At 42.9% G+C, this 20,582-nt stretch overlaps 1 protein-coding gene across 2 annotated transcripts in view; it reads left to right on the forward strand.

The window, feature by feature from the left end:
- The window catches only part of sarnp (SAP domain containing ribonucleoprotein), a 58,570-nt gene that overhangs the window by 18,825 nt on the left and 19,163 nt on the right, over nucleotides 1-20,582 (forward strand). For both annotated transcript variants that reach the window (XM_035778029.2, XM_035778030.2), the window contains exons 7-9: nucleotides 1,519-1,556; nucleotides 1,644-1,672; nucleotides 10,701-10,769. In XM_035778029.2, coding sequence (XP_035633922.1) covers nucleotides 1,519-1,556; nucleotides 1,644-1,672; nucleotides 10,701-10,769 — 136 coding nt within the window. The remainder of the gene's footprint in view (nucleotides 1-1,518; nucleotides 1,557-1,643; nucleotides 1,673-10,700; nucleotides 10,770-20,582) is intronic.

The raw sequence follows: 20,582 nt of genomic DNA on the forward strand, positions 1-20,582 counted from the left end.
TTCTCCTGCCATCCACCAAACCAGATTGGTCTGTCGGACTGCCAGACGTTGAAGGGTGATTCATCACTCCAGAGTACGCGTTTCCACTGCTCCAGAGTCCAATGCCGGCAAACTTTGTTTCCAGGGGCAGTTTGAAACTCAGTAGTGAGTGTTGCAACCAAGGACAGGCGATTTTTGCGCGCTGCACGATTCATCACTCGGAGGTACCTATCTGTGAGCTTTTATGGCCTACCACTTCGCGGCTGAGCTGTTGTTGCTCCTAGACGTTTCTATTTCATAATAACAGCACTTACAGTTGACCAGGGCAGACATCTGATGAACTGACTTGTTGGAAAGGTGGCAATAGAAGAATCTTAAAATGTATTCTAAAACCCACAGGCAGCCAGTGCAGAAACCTTTAAAATTGGTGTAGTGTGTGTTCTCCGTCTGTTCTTGGTCAGTGCCCGTTCTGCAGCATTCTTTTTTTCTGACATTTGAATGATGTTGAGCCACAAGTGGCGGTGTGTCCCTACCGAGAATCCCATGATTCTGCCCACATCCTAGGCAGCACACCTCATGTGTAGTGTGCCTTCCTGAGCTCGACGTACACATCTGGAGTAGCCTGCCCTTCCATGTCCAGGAGGGCCTGGTAGGCCTGGAGGAGGACCATTATGTTCAGCATGGCTGCTGACTGGGCGGCTAGGAGAAAAAAAAAATTTATACAGAAAAACCTGAATGAATCTGTCTGGTACCCACACTCAAAGCTTATGAACACTGTTTGAGCGTGATTGGGAAAGTGATTTATAAAATATTTACCTCAGAATCCTTGGTCTCCTCAAGTGCGACACGTTAGCTAGCTATATAGCTAGATGGACCATTAGCAAAGAGTGGGTAGCAAGCCAGCTGACTCAGGCTGCAAAATGGACCAACGCCGAAGGAATCTAAATCTAAAATATCTTCGCTGCTCGGTCGAATGTGTTGGCCGTCTGAAATTGAGAAGTTTAGACGGAAAAGATGAATTTACAGGTGATATATGGTGGCTTTGATAAACAGTGGTGGCTAAATAAAGCATGAGTGGCTGGGCAGTGCATATTATACCCTCAGGGTATAATGAGTCATGGCCCGACGGGGCCAATCACTTCCAAGATGGGACTTGGGTGGTTTCAAAGTTGAAAATTATTCAGTGGTGCTGTCAGGAGACGGCTTATAGCATAGTAATAACTCAAGTTCGAAATGAAGTAAAAGCAGTCGTGTACTGTTAATCTTGCATGTAGGCAACAGCAATGTTTCACACTTTTATGACCCCTTGATATCCTCAAATGTAGGAAATATTGTGGTTGACAATCAAGTTTTGATCATTACTCAGTGAACAGTGTCAGGTAGTTATGTAAAAATAATATTTAATATACATATTTTATGTGGCAATAATCTACTCCAGGGTCAACTCATATTGGGCTGTCGAAAGGATAGTAAAATGGATGTTAAAAAGATGTAGGCTGTGAGAGTGAATATTAATTGAATTGATCTGATGTTTGTCAGGTTTGGTTTACCGGCTCTATCACCGGCTTCCAAACCAGGTGAGTTGGATTTTCATAGGTTTTTCAGCATGACCAGTCAAAATTGTATGTTGTAATTCATGTATATTTTTTCTCTTTGTCTATTAGGTGCATCAGTTGCAAATAGTAAACTAACTGTGAGTATCAATGGGGTTCATATAATATATTTATTTTTCCTATTTTGACAATGCCTGCACATAAAATGGCACTTCACATAATCGGCACATTTACTGTAGATTGCTGTGACAATGTTGGTGTTTTCCCTGTATTAGTTTGGCAAAATAATATGGAACAGGAAAAAATATAGAAAGGCTTTCCCAAAAACCTTCTCAATTAAAGGACCCCCCAGAGGAAGTTGCCCCTACTATTTTGAAGCAATTTTTTGTTCTAAAGAGGGAATGCACTTTTAGGTTCCACCTCCAAAGAATCACGAAGGCTACACATACATATTCACGAATTGGGTGTGGGAATTTCCATGTGGAGTTGATAAACATCAACAACAAGGCCACTGACAGCTGTCAGAGTATGTAGTTAACATGCTAATCTTATCTAGCTAGCTATCATGCTAATTTTATATAGCTAGCTAATGTTATCTATTGTTGTTGCTGGGTTTTACTACACCGTATTCAAAGACTAACCAGCTGGCTCTATTGCTGGTTCTGTAGATGGATTTATCATAATAATTTATTTAGGGAAACTTTGCCACAGATGGAAACCACTGGACAAAGACTTCTCCATCTATTGTTTTTTCCAAAGTTTGGCATCTTCCATTTTTTATTTCTCCAAATAGGATAGCAGCCTACACCAGAAATAACTAATATTGATAACCATCTAGATGATAAGTCGCTCTGGATAAGAGCGTCTGCTAAATGACTTAAATGTAAATGTAAAATGATACATAGCCTACATACAGTCTACTACTCAATGGAGAGGGCATGAACGGCAACACCGGGACACAGTGCCATTCGCTCCCGCTTGACAAGCACTACTGTCCGGCAATGGTGTGGGAAGTAGCTACCTAGTAGCCATTAGCCAATATCAGGTTGACTGTTATAGTAAGTACACGCATACAACGAATGAAGTAACAGTACACCCATCATAAAATACTTTTAATAAAAAATAAACAATCGTCAGTTTTATAACTGAAAATGGACAATTATTTGTGTAAAAGTAATGGTGAAATATGACTGACTCATCCATCCAGTCCACTCTTACGGTATGGTAGCTCAATGTATGGTAGTTACGTAATAAGAAATGGAAGAAGAAAAAATCAGCTCAGTCAAAACCATCTAACCTATAGCAGAGAGCTTTTGACACACCCACTCCATTCCACACGCCCACTACTTTCCTTTCGACACACCCATTCGTCCATGCTCCGGTCGCCATATTGGGATGTAGCTAGCCCCTTCTCTGTTGTGAAGCAAAACTTTACTGGTCAAACCATTAATCTTGGGGTGATGGGGAGCGAGTTTGCAAATGGCTAATATCACACAATTATAACATTTTATAAAATGGTATATATACACTGCTCAAAAAAATAAAGGGAACACAAAAATAACACATCCTAGATCTGAATGAATGAAATATTCTTATTGAATACTTTTTTCATTACATAGTTGAATGTGCTGACAACAAAATCACACAAAAATTATCAATGGAAATCAAATTTATCAACCCATGGAGGTCTGGATTTGGAGTCACACTCAAAATTAAAGTGGAAAACCACACTACAGGCTGATCCAACTTTGATGTAATGTCCTTAAAACAAGTCCAAATGAGGCTCAGTAGTGTGTGTGGCCTCCACGTGCCTGTATGACCTCCCTACAACGCCTGGGCATGCTCCTGATGAGGTGGCGGATGGTCTCCTGAGGGATCTCCTCCCAGACCTGAACTAAAGCATCCACCAACTCCTGGACAGTCTGTGGTGCAACGTGGCATTGGTGGGTGGAGCGAGACATGATGTCCCAGATGTGCTCAATTGGATTCAGGTCTGGGGAACGGGCGGGCCAGTCCATAGCATCAATGCCTTCCTCTTGCAGGAACTGCTGACACACTCTAGCCACATGAGGTCTAGCATTGTCTTGCATTAGGAGGAACCCAGGGCCAACCGCACCAGCATATGGTCTCACAAGGGGTCTGAGGATCTCATCTCGGTACCTAATGGCAGTCAGGCTACCTCTGGCGAGCACACCGAGGGCTGTGCAGCCCCCCAAAGAAATGCCACCCCACACCATGATTGACCCACCGCCAAACCGGTTATGCTGGAGGATGTTGCAGGCAGCAGAACGTTCTCCACGGCATCTCCGGACTCTGTCACGTCTGTCACATGCTCATTGTGAACCTGCTTTCATCTGTGAAGAGCACAGGGCACCAGTGGCGAATTTGCCAATCTTGGTGTTCTCTGGCAAATGCCAAACGTCCTGCACGGTGTTGGGCTGTAAGCAAAACCCCCACCTGTGGACGTCGGGCCCTCATACCACCCTCATGGAGTCTGTTTCTGACCGTTTGAGCAGACACGTGCACATTTGTGGCCTGCCGGAGGTCATTTTGCATGGCTCTGGCAGTGCTCCTCCTTGCACAATGGCGGAGGTAGCGGTCCTGCTGCTGGGTTGTTGCCCTCCTACGGCCTCCTCCACGTCTCCTGATGTACTGGCCTGTCTCCTGGTAGCGCCTCCATGCTCTGGACACTACGCTGACAGACACAGCAAACCTTCTTGCCACAGCTCGCATTGATGTGCCATCCTGGATGAGCTGCACTACCTGAGCCACTTGTGTGGGTTGTAGACTCCGTCTCATGCTACCACTAGAGTGAAAGCACCGCCAGCATTCAACAGTGACCAAACATCAGCCAGGAAGCATAGGAACTGAGAAGTGGTATGTGGTCCCCACCTGCAGAACCACTCCTTTATTGGGGGTGTCTTGCTAAATGCCTATAATTTCCACCTGTTGTCTATTCCATTTGCACAACAGCATGTGAAATGTATTGTCAATCAGTGTTGCTTCCTAAGTGGACAGTTTGATTTCACAGGAGTGTGATTGACTTAGAGTTACATTGTGTTGTTTAAGTGTTCCCTTTATTTTTTTGAGCAGTGTATATAGATATATACTGCTCAAAAAAATAAAGGGATGTGCAAAAACATAAGTTTTACACACCCTATTTTAATTTGATCTATGGCTGTAGTGGCCAAGTGGACACGTGGCTGTTTGACTCAACAATGTCATGCTGGTGGGTAGTAACATTTTAAATCAAACGAAACGTAGGCTGAAAATGTCTATGTCAAATCATAGGAAAATACAAAACAAAGTGGGCAGTTCAAATTTGTCACTTCAAGCCCAAATATATCATACTTTGACTAAATCGTTGTGCAACAAATGCAGGGTATTGAATTAAAGCTACACTCGTTGTGAATCCAGGCAACAAGTCAGATTTTTAAAATGCTTTTCGGCAAAAGCATGAGAAGCTATTATCTGATAGCATGTAACACCCCAAAAGACCCGCAGGGGACGTAAACAAAATAATTAGCATAGTCGGCGCTACACAAACCGCACAAATAAAATATAAAACATTCATTACCTTTGACCATCTTCTTTGTTGGCACTCCTAGATGTCCCATAATCACTATTGGGTCTTTTTTCCGATTAAATTGATCCATATATAGCCTAGATATCGATCTATGAAGACTGTGTGATAAACGAAAAAAATAGCGTCTTGTAACGTCATTTTTTTAAATGAAAAAAGTTGACGATAAACTTTCACAAAACACTTTTGTAATGCAACTTTAGGTATTAGTAAATGTTAATAAGCGATCACGAGGCGATGTATATTCTATAGGGGTACGTCTGGAAATAATGTCCGGGTAAATCTCAACCAAAATATCCGGTCCGAGACCTGAAGAAATCGGCTGTCTCTTCTTCGTTTGACCAAGAAACAAAGCCTAGGCAAATGACCAAGAAACAAAGCCTAGGCAAATGACAAGACTGTTGACATCGTGTGGAAGCTGTAGGAATTGCAATCTCGGCTCCAGGTAATTTGCTTTCCCATAGACAATTCATGCAAGTGGCGCATTGATATATTTTCCAATTTTCAGTGATCAGATTTTCCTGCGCTTTTCGATGAAACGCACGTTCTGTTATAGTCACAGCCGTGATTTAACCAGTTTTATAAACGTCTTGAGTGTTTTCTATCCACACATACTAATCATATGCATATACTATATTCCTGGCATGAGCAGCAGGGCGCTGAAATGTTGCGCGATTTTTAACAGAATGTTCGAAAAAGTAGGGGGTAGGAGTAACAGGTTAATGTGAGTGTATCGAAATGCTTGTGCTTCTTGTTCCCGAACTCTAACAAGTAATCTAACACATTCACAACAAATACCTTATACACACAAATGTAAAGGGATGAATAGAATATGTACATATAAATACATGGATGAGCGATGGCGTGCGACATAGGCAAGATGGTATAGAATACAGTATATACATATGAGATGAGTAATGTAGGATATGTAAGCATTATTAAAGTGGTGTTATTTAAAGTGACTAGTGATACCTTTATTAAGTCAATTTATTTAAGTGGCCAGAGATTTTAGTCTGTATGTTGGCAGCAGCCTCTCTATGTTAGCGATGGCTGTTAAACAGTCTGATGGCCTTGAGATAGAAGCTATTTTTCAGTCTCTCAGTTCCAGCTTTGATGAACCCCTTTCCACAGCAGCCCAGCTGTTTCATCCTGCTCCCCCTCCCTCTGCTGTTTCCTGTAGTCCACGAACATCTCCTTAGTTTTGTTGAAGTTGAGTGAGAGGTTATTTTCCTGACACCACACTCTTGAGGGCCCTCACCTCCTCCCTATAGGCCGTCTCGTAATTGGTGGTAATCAGGCCTACCACTGTAGTGTCGTCTGCAAACTTGATGATTGAGTTGGAAGCAGGCATGGCCAGCAGTCATGGGTGAACAGGGAGTACAGGAGAGGGCTGAGGACGCACCCTCGTGGGGACCCATTGTTGAGGATCAGCGGGGTGGAGATGTTTCCTACCTGCCCGTCAAAGTCCAGGACCTAGTTGCACAGGGCGGGGTTGAGACCCAGGGTCTCGAGCTTAATGACGAGTTTGGAGGGTACTATGGTGTTAAATGCTGAGCTGTAGTCAATGAACAGCATTCTTACATAGGTATTCCTCTTGTCCAGATGGGATAGGGCAGTGTGGTGGTGATTGCATTGTCAGTGGATCTATTGGGGCGGTAAGCAAATTGGAGTGGGTCTAGGGTGTCCAGTAGGGTGGAGGTGATATGATCCTTGACTAGTCTTTCAAAGCACTTCATGATGACAGAAGTGAGGGCAACGGGGCGATAGTCATTTAGTTCAGTTACCTTAGCTTTCTTGGGAACAGGAACAATGGTGGCCATCTTGAAGCATGTAGTGACAGCAGACTGAGATAGGAATTGGTTGAATATGTCCGTAAACACACCTGCCAGCTGGTCTGCGCATGCTCTGAGGACGCGGCTAGGGATGCCCTTTGGGCCGGCAGCACTGCGAGGTTTAACACGTTTAAATGTTTTACTCACATTGGCCACGGAGCAGTGGCACTGTATTGTCCTCAAAGCGAGCAAAGAAGTTGTTTAATTTGTCTGGGAGCAAGAAGTCAATGTCCGCAACGGGGCTGGTTTTCTTTTTGTAATCCGTGATCGCCTTGCCATGATTAAAAGTGGTGGCTCGCGCTTTCAGTTTTGCGCGAATGCTGTCATTATTCCACGGTTTCTGGTTAGGGAAGGTTTTAATAGTCACAGCGGGTACGACTTCTCAAATGCACTTGCTAATAAACTCACTCACCGAGTCAGCGTATACATTCAATGTTGTTGTCTGAGGCTATCCGGAACATATCCCAGTCCACGTGATTGAAGCAATCTTGAAGCATGGAATCCGATTGGTCAGACCAGCGTTGTATTGACCTGTTCACGGGCGTTTCCTGTTTTAGTTTCTGTCTATAGGCTGGGAGCAACAAAATGGATTCATGGTCAGATATGCCGAAGCCAGGGCACTTAGGGCTTTGTGTGCATTGCGGAAGTTCGAGCAGCAATGATCCAGAATTCTGCCAGCTCGTGTCACGCATTCGATATGCTGATAGAATTTAGGGAGTATTGATCTTAGGTTAGCTTTGTTAAAATCCCCAGCTACAATAAATGCAGCCCCAGGATGTGTGGTTTCCAGTTTTCATAGAGTCCAGTGAAGTTCTTTCAGGGCCGACGAGGTAACTGCTTGGGAGGGATATACATGGCTTTGACTATAATCTAAGAGAATTCTCTTGGAAGATAATGCGGTCGGCATTTGATTGTAAGGAATTCTAGGTCAGGTGAACAAAAGGACTTGAGGTCCTGTATGTTGTTGTGATTTCACCATGAGTCGTTAATCATAAGGCATACACCCCCTTCTTCTTACCAGAGAGACATTTGTTTCCGTTGGAACGATTCGTGAAGAAACCGGGTGGCTGTAACAGACTCTGACAACGTATCCCTAGTGAGCCGTGTTTCTGTGAAACAGAGAATGTTAGAATCTCTGATGTCTCTCTGGAAGGCAACTCGTGCCCTAATTTCGTATACCTTGTTATCTAGAGATTGGACATTGGCGAGTAATATGCTAGGAAGCGGTGGATGGTGTGCTCATCTTCTGAGTCCGAGCAGTAGGCCGCTCCGTCTGCCTCTCCTGTGGCGACCGCGTTGTTTTGGGTCGACCTCTGGGATAAGATCGTATGTCCAGGGTGGAGGTGTGAACAAAGGATCCCCTTTGGGAAAGATGTATTCCTGGTTGAAATGATGGTAAGTTGACGTTGCTTTTATATCCAATAGTTCTTCCCGGCTGTATGTAATAACAACATTTTCTGGGCTAACAATGTAAGAAATAGTACATAAAATAAATAAAAAACCGTTCTAAGGACCTGAAGCAGGGCGACCATCTCTGTCGGCGCCAACAACATGGTTAAGGTCTGGCCATTATCTTTCAGCTCAGAAAGTGGATTTCTACTGGTGTGGGCGTTTTAAATGTTAACTACCTGTAGCTACAAAGTAGCTTACTTGACAGAATGAGATTGTGATTATTTGCATCAATCCAGTGTACGCTACGGAACACTGCTAACCAAAAAAACTGTGCTTGGTGCATGCAAACTTGAATTAAAGGGTAACTACATTAAATATGTCTAAATGTTTCCCAGACCTCAAAAGTGGTCTGGTGTGGTTTTAGCATTGTTGTGTTCTTAGAACATCCATTTTTGTTTTTCTATAAGAAATGTGTGATTGAATGATCTAAACCCTGATAAAAAGGTGAGGGAATCCGAAACCTGAACACTCCCCACCACCCTTCCGACCGCCTTGCAGGCATGCAAACTTGTCATTTTTCGGTGATATTCATTGCTTTTATTTCAAAACAGTCATCCACGTGAACCGTGTAGAGCTGTAAAAAAAACGTGGGGGTTCTGATGAAAAGTGGGCAGACGCAGTGTGTATCTCCCATTGAGCTATAAAAGAGATGCGCAAAAAAATCTTCTCCATGTGTGATCAGAGCCGCCTCATCACACATTCCATGCAAAAACTTTGTTCCTGTCTGGGAAATTTTTAATGCAACTCGAGGTAAGTAACCTGTGTTTGAAATAATGCTGCGATTATCCCTGATGAAAAGCTAATTATAGCTTGTATGTTTCAATAGCACAAATTATTACACACGAAGTTAACATTAGCTAGCTGATGTTAGCCAGCTAGCTACGTTAGCATCTACGTTGGCAAGCTAACATTACCACCTGCATGCCTCCATTAACTATGTGTTGCCTCAGCTTACTTCACATGTCTGTCTAATAATCCACGGAACACTTATATGCATTGGAGGAGGCGAGGGAGTAACTTTATAAACTTGGTTACTTTATTACTAAACCTAGCATGGTAGCGCACACACAACGGTGTATACTGGGGTCATAATGTTCCAATACTCTAACAATGATACCAATGAATAAGGACCCACTGGTGCCGTGTTTGAGTACTGACCTTAGGCAAACCCACATTATCACATTGTGGGTAGTCTAGTTATTATGTAGGAAATTAGAAAATCAAATGTACATATTATTATACTGTGTTGTTGGCATCTTTCTATTAAATAGTGTAATGTATGCTATGCTTTCGTTTTCAGAATGAGAGTTTTAGGAGAGGGAGTCACTGTCTAAGCTTGAGTCAGGTTTGAGGGTCAAGTGGAGCTGGGCCTGGCTGAAGTTAGATGCAGAGACTGATGTCAAGGGATTGCAGCACACCCCTCCCACGTTTAAAAATAAATGTAAAGATAGACAAGCCAGGTCATGCAATTTACAGCCTGTTACTGTTTATTATTTTGAGCATTAAAATAATTTTTGTAAAAAGAATGGGGGGGCAGGGTAGCCTAGTGGTTAGAGCATTGGACTAGTAACCGAAAGGTTGCAAGTTCAAATCCCTGAGCTGACAAGGTACAAAATCTGTCGTTCTGCCCCTGAACAGGCAGTTAACCCACTGTTCCTAGGCCGTCATTGAAAATAATAATTTGTTCTTAACTGACTTGCCTAGTAAAATAAAGGTCAAATATATATATATATTTTTTAAAGTATGAGTCGTGTGTGTGTGTGACAGGTCAGATTATATTAAAATGAGAGAGTTGTTTTAATGTTGGCTGAAAATAATTTTGTTATTTTAGCAGATAGCCTAGGCCTTCACCTTACAATTCTTCATTAAACCCACTGGAAAATACATGTCCTCAACAAGAAAATATGAAAATCCTAACTCTGTCTGGGGAGACTGAGATGATCATGTCATGATTAACCTTAAACCCAGGCCAAAGAGCCCAACTCCCCAATACCGCACGACACAATTTTCTCTGTCTATTGTGGTTTGGAAAGTTAGGAGTATTGAGATTGTTCAAATAGGCACTTGTTATTCTCTGACAATATGTAAGTAATATGCAAATTGTCACCTTTTTGGACCCTCACCTGTTTGCATCCCAGTTTATTGGAGAAGAATAAGCCTGTGGTTTTCTGTTTGTAAGAGGATGACAGGATCTGGTTTTCCTCACTTTTTCACTGTGATGTTATGAATAGGAGTTTGTGAACACCTGACTTGTCTTTATGGAGCACATAAATAACACCTCTCCTCCCTCTGTGGCGTTAGGTCAGCGTTGAGGTCCTGAAGAAGCGGGCAGAGCGCTTTGGCATGAATGTGTCCTCTGTCGCCAAAACGGTAAGCTGACTCATGAATTCACTTCATAACCAAAAGTATGTGAACACCTGCTCGTCTTCTCTTGATCGTTCTCTTCTCTCTATCACTCTTCTCTCTATCGCTCCCTGTATCGTGTGGGCGAACGGTTTGCTGATGTCATCGTTGTGAACAGAGTGCCCCATTGTGGGGTTATGGTATGGGCAGGCATAAGCTACGGACAACGAACACGGTTGCCAATTGAATGCACAGAGATGCCATGATGAGATCCTTTGGCCCATTGTCGTGCTATTCATCTGCTGCCATTACTTCATGTTTCAGCATGATAATGCACGGCCCTATGTTGCAAGGATCTTTACACAGTTCCTGGAAGCTAAAAATGACAGTTCTTCCATTGCCTTAATACTGACCAGACATGTCACCCATTGAGCATGTTTGGGATGCTCTGGATCGATATGTAGGACAGCGTGTTCCAACTTCGCACAGCCATTGAAGAGGAGTGGGTCAACATTCAACAGGCCGCAAAATCAAGAGCTTGATCAACTCTACGCAAAGGAGATGTATTTCGCTGCATGAGGCAAATGGTGATCACACCAGATACTGACTGGTTTTCTGATCCACGCCCTTACCATTTTTTTAAAGGTATCTGTGACCAGCAGAGACATACCTTTATTCCCAGTCATGTGAAACCCATAGATTAGAGCCTAATTTAATTATTTAAATTGATTTGATTGCCTTATATGAACTATCAATGTACTTTACTCAAACCAGTGAATATCACTTATTATGAATGAGATTATTAACTATCAGCTCTTGGAATATCCAGGGCCTATACTGTTCGTATTTTTGTTCTAAAAGAGCAGAGCAAATCCAGAATTTCTTTAATACGTCAAGGGACAGGACATCATAATCCTTCTCGAAACATGGTGTTGTGGAGGCATTGATACTCCGTGTCCCTAAAGCTACAAAGGTTTACTACCATCAATCAAACATAAAAACATTAAACAGGGTCGGGACTCCGGTGTAATCATAATTTGGCATAAACAGGATTTAGCACTGAATGAAATTAAAGAAGGTACTAACCACATTTGGCTGATACTTAATAAAGGTACAATTGATTTTGACAATGATGTATACATACAGTGCTGTGGAAAAGTATTTCCCCCCCCTTTCTGATTTTCTCTATTTTTGCATATTAATTAAATAAATAAATATATTTTTTAAAGTAGACCCAGGAAGCTAGGCATATGTCACGCATCACTACTTCACAGGAGAGCCATTTGAACGTAAACTTTATTTTATTTTATCAAAATGCATTTTTTTTGTAGAAATGCCTTCTGGAACATATGAACTTTCATGTGCCTTAATAACAAACTTGTATTTGTATTTACAGACGTCATTCAATTGTTAAATTATGAGCCTAGTTTGTTTATCCATGGAAAAAGTCAGCAACCTTCCCGCTAGCCATGATTGGCTGAGATAATGAGTGGGCTGGACATGCCGAGAGATGAGTTAGAATTGGTCTGCCGTATAGCACACTTCTGTATATAATGTGATCTGCTTTTAAAAAATATTTCACGTAGTAAAACTGCATAAGTGTTGCTCTCCACTTCCTGGAGGCCCGAGTTTTGAAATCAGTGGATAGCTAAGGAGATGGAGAAAATTATTGCATTCGTCTTCATATTTGCAATCAGAGTCTAAAAGAGAACCCACAAAATGCTCAAAGTCGTTTTCATTTCAAGTTAGTGTACTGTTAGCTAGCTAGGTAACGTTAGCTGCCTAGCCCGCTAGCTAACGTTACATGTATGATCTGTGTAATAATATTATTCGTATCTCAGAGCCATTGCTAGTTATAGCTTAATATTAGCTAGCTAACATTGAGCCTGGTTGCTTGGCTACCTGTAGAGTCATGCAGGGTAGTAACGTTATGAGTTGGGATTATGGTTCATTGTTTAGCTAGCTTGCTAGGTGTTTATCCCACTGAGCTGTATGGAACCAAAAGTCAGGCTTTGAGTAGTACACATACAACCTGGTTGACAGAACCTTCTCTCCCAGAGTTATAGCTACTGCAGTCCCTGTACTGGGTGAAGTAAGCCACGCACTAAATTCCTAGAATTACTAGTTAGCCCTGTCTCGGACCTACGGGTCCTCAACAGCCATCTGATAAAAGTTCATGTTCCGTATGCTTACGCACAATGTGCTGTCTCGCTCCATTCGTCAAGGCGATTCTTTCACTTCTGTCGATCTGCAGGACGCTTATTTTCACAAACATTCTGCCAGCACATAGGATGTTTCTCAAGTTTGCCTTTCAGGGCATGGCCTATAAGTATCTCACTGGTCTATTTGGACTATTACTAGCCCCTCAGATTTTCAACAATGTGTGGAGGTGGCATTGAACCCACTGAGGTGCAGGGGGCTCAGAATCTCTGTGTACTGTATATAGACTACTACCTGCTCTGTACCTGCAAATAGGAGCAAGCAGTAAGAGACACGACTATCCTTACAATCTACCTCACAGAGATTGGTCTCAGGATCAATCCGATAAAGAGCTGTTTGGTGCCCACACAGAACAGAATATCAGAATAAGTAATATTTATTTCCAGGCCACCCAATCAGAGAGGCGAGTCACGTCATTCCGTCTATGCCTCTTCGTGTTCAGTCTGGGGCATACGGTCACACAGAAAGGCATAATGAATACAGAAGCGGATTTGTTGTCCAGAGGGAATCCCTTGTACGGGTAGTGGGAACCTCACCTCTTTTGTAGTGGCCCAAATATGGGAGAAATACGAACAGGCGTCCGTAGATATTTTGGCATTGTGCGTAAACGCACACTGCCCACTGTTCTTTACACTGGCAAGCGACGATGCGCCACTATGGGTGGACGTGATGGCACACCCATTGCCATGGGTGCGTCTTTACGCCCCCCTCTGTCTGATTCTTCCCACACTCTCCAGAGTGAGGGAACGACCAGCCCTGGCAGTTACCGTTATGCAGGGATCTGTTGACCCAAGGAAACAGAGATTTTCCGTCCTCGTCTGTACATGCTGGCTCTTTGTGCCTGGCCTGTGAGAGGGTGAATCTTGAAGGGCAGCTCAGCCATTTTTCAACCTTATATTCATCTCCAGCACCAAACAAGTGTTTACATTAATGAACACCGTGTTTATATGATCTGTAGTTAAAAAGATAAGAAAGGTCTTAAGAAAATGCTTCTCTGTGAAATCACAGGTTTGGATTTAAAAAAAAATTTTTTTTAAACATTCAAAACCTGCATTGAGTTCTAGCCCAAGGGAGGGTATTTGCTTTCTCCCCACGTTACCCTGGATCTGTGTTTTGAAAATCACTATTTCCCTTTTAATTTTTTTTTTTTTTAATGTTATCAACTTTTTACCTTTTTTTTTTTCTTCTACAAAACGTGACGTTTTCACACATGTTGACCTGATATTGTGCTGGAGATAATGAAAATGAGGTTAAAAAGTGATGAAGTTGCCCTTTACTGTGACAGGCCTACCGCTCTGTGTTGTGGAGACTATTCCGAGCGTAGGGTCCTTCTACACACTCATTTTATGACAACGAGTGGCGTGTGTTTGAGAGATGATGCGAGCGGAAATGGGTTACTCCCTTTCTGTACTCATTTTCAGAGGTACATTGCTTTCTGTGGGACCATCTCTGCCTGCTATATGAACTTAAATTACGGTACAGAGGCGAGACACCCCCTTATCTGACATTTTTATGAAGGGTGGCGTCGCTTTCACCCGCTATCCAAGAAGCTAGTCCCATCCTGGGACCTATCTATTGTGCTTGAGACCATTTCACAGCCGCCGCTGGAAGCGGGGAAGTGAGACTTATCTCATTTAAAACTGCTTTACTTTTAGCCATTACATCCGCATAGCGAGTGGGAGAGCTGCACGCACTGTCTGTCCACCACTCATGCCTGCACTTTGCCCCTGGGTTGTCCAATGTTACCCGACAACCTAACCCCGCTTTTGTGCCTAAAGTAAGTAGTACTTACAATAGACTCACTTTGGAGCTGTCAGCCTTTCACCCACCGCCTTTTTCCTTTTTGGTGGAATGGCGTCTCCACCACTTGTGGAGCATCTACATGGACAGGACAAGAGCCCTTAGAAAGAGCGACCAGCTCTTTGTCTCTTCGGCACCTCCCCACGCAGGGAGGCCCATTTCTCGCCGGCTCTTATCCCATTGGATAGTGGATGCTATTATAGTGGTCTATAATAGCAAGGATTTACCACCTTCAGAGGGCCTGAGAGCTCATTCCACTGGAGGTTTGGCTGCATCATGAGCATTGTTTAACTGTATCTCTGTTCGAGATCTGTAATGCTCCAGGTTGGGGAACCCCCTCGTTAGAGCATACGGTGCTTAGTGTCGGGATTTCTGGTGGATGATTCTGTCTAGACAACCTGGCTTCGGAGAGTATATGAGAACTACGGGAGTTGGCTATATCTGCATCGTAAAAGAGATCGAACAAGTATTTTGAAATAAACCTTTGGGTTACTTGACGTAACCCCGTTCTATGAGAATGAGTGACGTCTTTCACCACGTTTACCTTCACGCTTTGCGTAAGGAAGAAAACATATACTTGGAAAGTGAAGCTAGTAGGGGATGACGGAGCCTTATAAAAGATTGGGGGCTTCCAACTTCGCCATCGCTCGTGTCTGTCTACAACAGATGTGTGATTGGAGCTTCCTTGAATCACTTACCCATAGTGAGAGACCTCACTCACATGATCATAGAACCGGTGTTACGTCAAGCAACCAAATGTTTTTCTTTAACCGGTGATCCATAATCAAACAACGGGAGAACATCGCTAACTACACATACAGTGTATTCGTAAAGTATTCAGACCCCTTGACTTTTTTAACAACAAAAATACGTGACAGCTTTATTCTAAAATGGATTAAATTGATTTTTTAAACCTCATCAATCTACACACAATACACCATAATGACAAAGCAAGAATGTTTTATTTTTGCAAATGTATTAAAAATCAAATTAAATATTACATTGTGTAAGTATTCAGACCCTTTACTCAATACTTTGTTGAAGCACCTTTGGCAGCGATTACAGCCTCGTGTCATCTTGGGTATGACACTATCCGCTTGGTACACCTGTATTTGGGGAGTTTCTCTGATTCTACTGTGCAGATCCTCTCAAGCTCTGTCACGTTGGATGGTGAGCATCACTGCACAGCTATTTTCAGGTCCCCCCAGAGATGTTAGATTGGGTTCAAGTCCGGCCTCTGGCTTGGCCTCTCAAGGACATTCAGAGACTTGTCCAAGTCTGAGGTCCTTAGCATTCTGGAGCAGGTTTTCGTCAAGGATCTCTCTTTGCTCCGTTCATCTTTCCCTCAATTCTGACTAGTCTCTCAGTCCCTGCCACTGAAAAACATCCACACAGCATGATGCTGCCACCACCATACTTCACCGTAGGGATGGTGCCAGATTTCTTCCAGATTTGACGCCTGGCATTCAGGCCAAAGAGTTCAGTCTTGGTTTCATCAGACCAGATAATATTGTTTCTCATGGTCTGACTCCTTTAGATGCCTCTTGGCAAAATCCAAGCGGGCTGTCATGTGCCTTTTACTAAGGAGTGGCTTCCGTCTGGCCACTCTACTGTAAAAGCCTGATTTGGTGGAGTGCTGCAGAGATGGTTGTCCTTTTGGAAGATTCTCCCATCTCAACATAGGAACTCTGGAGCTCTGTCAGAGTGACCATCGGGTTCTTGGTCACCTCCCTGACCAAGGCCCTTCTCCCCCGATTGCTCAGTTTGGCCAGGTGGCCAGCTCTAGGAAGAGTCTTGGTGGTTCTAAACTTCTTCCATTTGCAAAAATGTCTAAATAACTGTTTTTACTTTGTCATTATGGGGTATTGTGTGTAGATTGCTATTTTTTTTTTATACAACCCATTTTAGAATAAGGCATTAAAATGTGGAAAAAGTCAAGGGGTCTGAATACTTTCCGAATGCACTGTACATACAATAAGTGTTTTTCTCATAATAAATCATTTGCTTAATCAACGTCTAGTTATTCATGTCTAGTTATGTCTGGTTATTCAAGGCAAGTCTTTAGATTAAGTGACAGGGCATAGGACAACCGTCACACAGGTAATATATATTTATTAGTTAAAAGATAAATGAAAAGTTCAAAATGTCGAGTTGAGGCGTTTTCTGTTTTGGTACACAACTTTTTCTGTAATGAACTTTATTCTTAAGTTGCACACATATAGTAGCTTTTATCGGGTGGTCTTTATCGCCTTATGGGAGATGGTGGTATATCTGTCAATTGATCTGTTCAGGGATTGTAACTTACATGTTATGTGTTGTGAAGATATGGCTGTCGTTAGTAGAATGTAGTCATGCTATTGAGAACACTGTCACCGTTGGACAGTCGATCGGTCAATTTGCAAATCTTAAAAAAAAAAAAAAATTTAACCTTGACTGGAGGTAATCAGTGAACCTGACTTAACCCTTACCTCACCCCTCTGACACATTTGACTCCTTCCTTTGTCTTTTGTGTTGTCGTCCCTCCTGCTATGAGGCTTGCGCTGTGAGGGGAGGGGTGTACATCAGATTTTGGTCAATGCCCCCCCCACTCGAATCCACTATCCTGTTTGATTGTCCTTGAGAGGCTCTCGCTGGTCAGGGATAATGGCTAGTGACAGGATGGAGAAAGGCCCTGGCAGCCACGGTGATTGTTACAGAGAAGGGGTCTGTCACTGCGACCGGCCAGCCACCTGGAGAGAAGAGCTTGCTCGTCCACCTCAGAGCAGTCCAGGCTGGGAAGAGAAGGCGACAACAGTAACACATGGGAGCAGGCTCTAGGGGCAGCAGAGCACAGCATTGTTCTGTCAGGACTGAGGTTCAGTTAACAGAGCAGGGAGAATGAACTTCTCCCCTTCAGGGCTCTGTGCTCTATTCTACAGGACCTTTTGTGGACTCTTTGTGCTTTGTTGAAACAGCTTTGCTCTGTAACGTCAAGGTGATGTGCTCCTACGCTATCCATTCTCATCTGCTCAGATAAGATTTTGATGCAATCACCCTCTTGATGTGATTGACGTTGTTCCCTCAGTCAGTTGAACTCTTTTCTTTTTAAATAATTAAATTATTGCTGCTACAGCCTTACTGTTCTCTCAATGGAATGCTACATTTCTTTCCTTCGAATAAGTGCTTTCTCACTCCAATTGAGCTGGTTAAATGTGAAAGCCAGTGAATGGAGCAACCTCAATAGGCGAAAATAAACAATTGCATTGGTCCAGGAATACAGCGGGGGAGAGCCAGAGGGAGGGAGAAAGGCCCCCCTAACAAGCTAAGATTCCCATGGAGACTTACGCACTTAGGCCTCTCTCTGTTTAAAGCAGGCTCTCGTAAAGTACTTCAGCAGTAGATGATTTCTTTTAACACACACACACACACACACATAATTTGCTCCTCACTTGTCCAGCACTAGCCCTCAGAAAAGCAGTCCATTGTTTGCAAGTGAAAGGCTCTTGTTTCAGCTGTGTAACTAAATCAAGAGCTCCTTCCACACAGAGGCCTGCACAGCCTCACTCCTCCAGATTGTGTCCAATCGAGTGGCCGGGGTATTAACTGTGTTCCCCCATTGTTAGGAGAGCACCCCCACAACCTTAAACCACTTGCCCCACGCCCAATTTCTCTCGTGGTCCAAGTTTATGGCCTCGCCTTTCCTCAAGGTGTCCATTTCAAACCTTTTAGAAAGACAGCAGTGAAGGAGGTTGGTCAGTGATCCTATTTGAAGTGTGTATTCCATTTAGAAAAGGAGGCCATGTATGGTTCTCATTTTAAATAAATGGATGAAAATGATCAATTCCAATCTTTCTAAATTTGAGTTGTCAAGCTACTACTTACTTGTATGGTCATATTAGAGCCATAGGCTATATATTTTATGTGTCAGTAAGCTTATATCAAGACCTCCCACTGACAAAGAATTTATTTGTATTTATAAAAAATAAAACAATTAATGGGATAAGGCCAAGCCTGAACACTGTGAGAAGTGCACATGGGATTTTACAAGGTTGGGAGAGAGTACGCATGGTTTCCTAAATTTAGGAACTGACCCTCGGGTCAGGTCATTGGTTCCACTTCCCAGTGCACCCTCTTTGTATGATGTCATTGTGGCAGGCCTCTGCCAGCTAACCCACTTTGCAGCTACACAAGGACATGAGAGGAGCTTTTTTTAAACAGGGTTTGTTTATTCTTGTTTTAATTGGTTAACCATTTAAAGGCCCAATGCAGCCATTTCTATCTTAATATCGAAATATCAAATCCTTTTATGGGTAACAATTAAGTATGTTACTGTGATTGTTTTCAGTCAAAATGTTCAAAAAGAAACAAATCACTTCTTAGGAAGAGCAATTTCTCAAGGAATAATTTTTCTAGGATTGAGTGGGGAGGGGGAAAACTGAAAACTAGCTGTTTGGAACTATCTTTCTTATTGGTCTATAAAGTCATACTCAGTAAGTCTCATTTACGTCATTTACGATTATGAAATATCAAACTGTTGGGGCGACAAAATAAACTCAGGCGAGACATCATAACATGAGTTCTCATAGCGGCCGCTGGGCCAACCACCCTTCGATCAGTCAGTATCAGACACCTGTGTTCTGGTTTGCTTGTAGCCTAAAACGAGCATGTAGGTTACTCTACTGTATAAAAATTACAATTTACACGTGGAGTCAGCTATGAATGTTACAGCAGTAAAATTGTATTTTAATTTAGTAGACAAGTTCAACGATATAGGCCACCTACTGCAGTGCAACAGTAGCACCATTATCTGCTTGATTTCTTGCAGTGTAAACACTTGCCTGGAGAAGTCCACCCTCAGCAAATATAGGGTTGAATAAATTCACCATCAAAAGGTTACAATAGTAAACTCCACATCCAAGAGGAAAACAATTAGCCAGCTATCAACTCTAGCAAAGTTTGCAAGTGCATGAGTTTATTTGGCTGTTGGCTTAATCACCCACCGGTAGGCCTTGCACATTTGCAAGCAATGCGTGTCGATCGATCTGTTTCTAGCTAGTTTTCTTCAAATCAAATTTATTTATATAGCCCTTCGTACATCAGCTGATATCTCAAAGTGCTGTACAGAAACCCAGCCTAAAACCCCAAACAGCAAGCAATGCAGGTGTAGAAGCACGGTGGCTAGGAAAAACTCCCTAGAAAGGCCAAAACCTAGGAAGAAACCTAGAGAGGAACCAGGCTATGTGAGGTGGCCAGTCCTCTTCTGGCTGTGCCGGTTGGAGATTATAACAGAACATGGCCAAGATGTTAAAATGTTCATAAATGACCAGCATGGTCGAATAATAATAAGGCAGAACAGTTGAAACTGGAGCAGGAGCACGGCCAGGTGGACTGGGGACAGCAAGGAGTCATCATGTCAGGTAGTCCTGGGGCATGGTCCTAGGGCTCAGGTCCTCCAAGAGAGAGAAAGAAAGAGAGAAGGAGAGAATTAGAGAACGCACACTTGCATACCAGTAGATAGAGCTGGCTTTGTGATTATTATCCATAGTGTCTAGCATGCTGCTGGCACTGGCCGTGCTAAGAAGTCGGAAATGTGGTCGAACTAGCAAGTGTTTGACTAGGAAAATATTCTCAATCCCTTGCTGAATGAAAATCACCCACAATTCCAGTTTTCATTTAGAAGCTCAAGCTAGCAACATCAAAGCAACTTTGTAATGACAGACCCACCAATCTGTGCTCCTGCGTATCGTCACCTGTCGCACAGACAGGTAGACGGACTGACAGCCAGGAGCCAATAATATTAAATTTAACCCCCTTTTCTCCCCAATTTCGTGGTATCCAATT

This window comes from Oncorhynchus keta, chromosome 10 (assembly GCF_023373465.1).
Source record: "Oncorhynchus keta strain PuntledgeMale-10-30-2019 chromosome 10, Oket_V2, whole genome shotgun sequence".
Taxonomy (NCBI): Eukaryota; Metazoa; Chordata; class Actinopteri; order Salmoniformes; family Salmonidae; genus Oncorhynchus; species Oncorhynchus keta.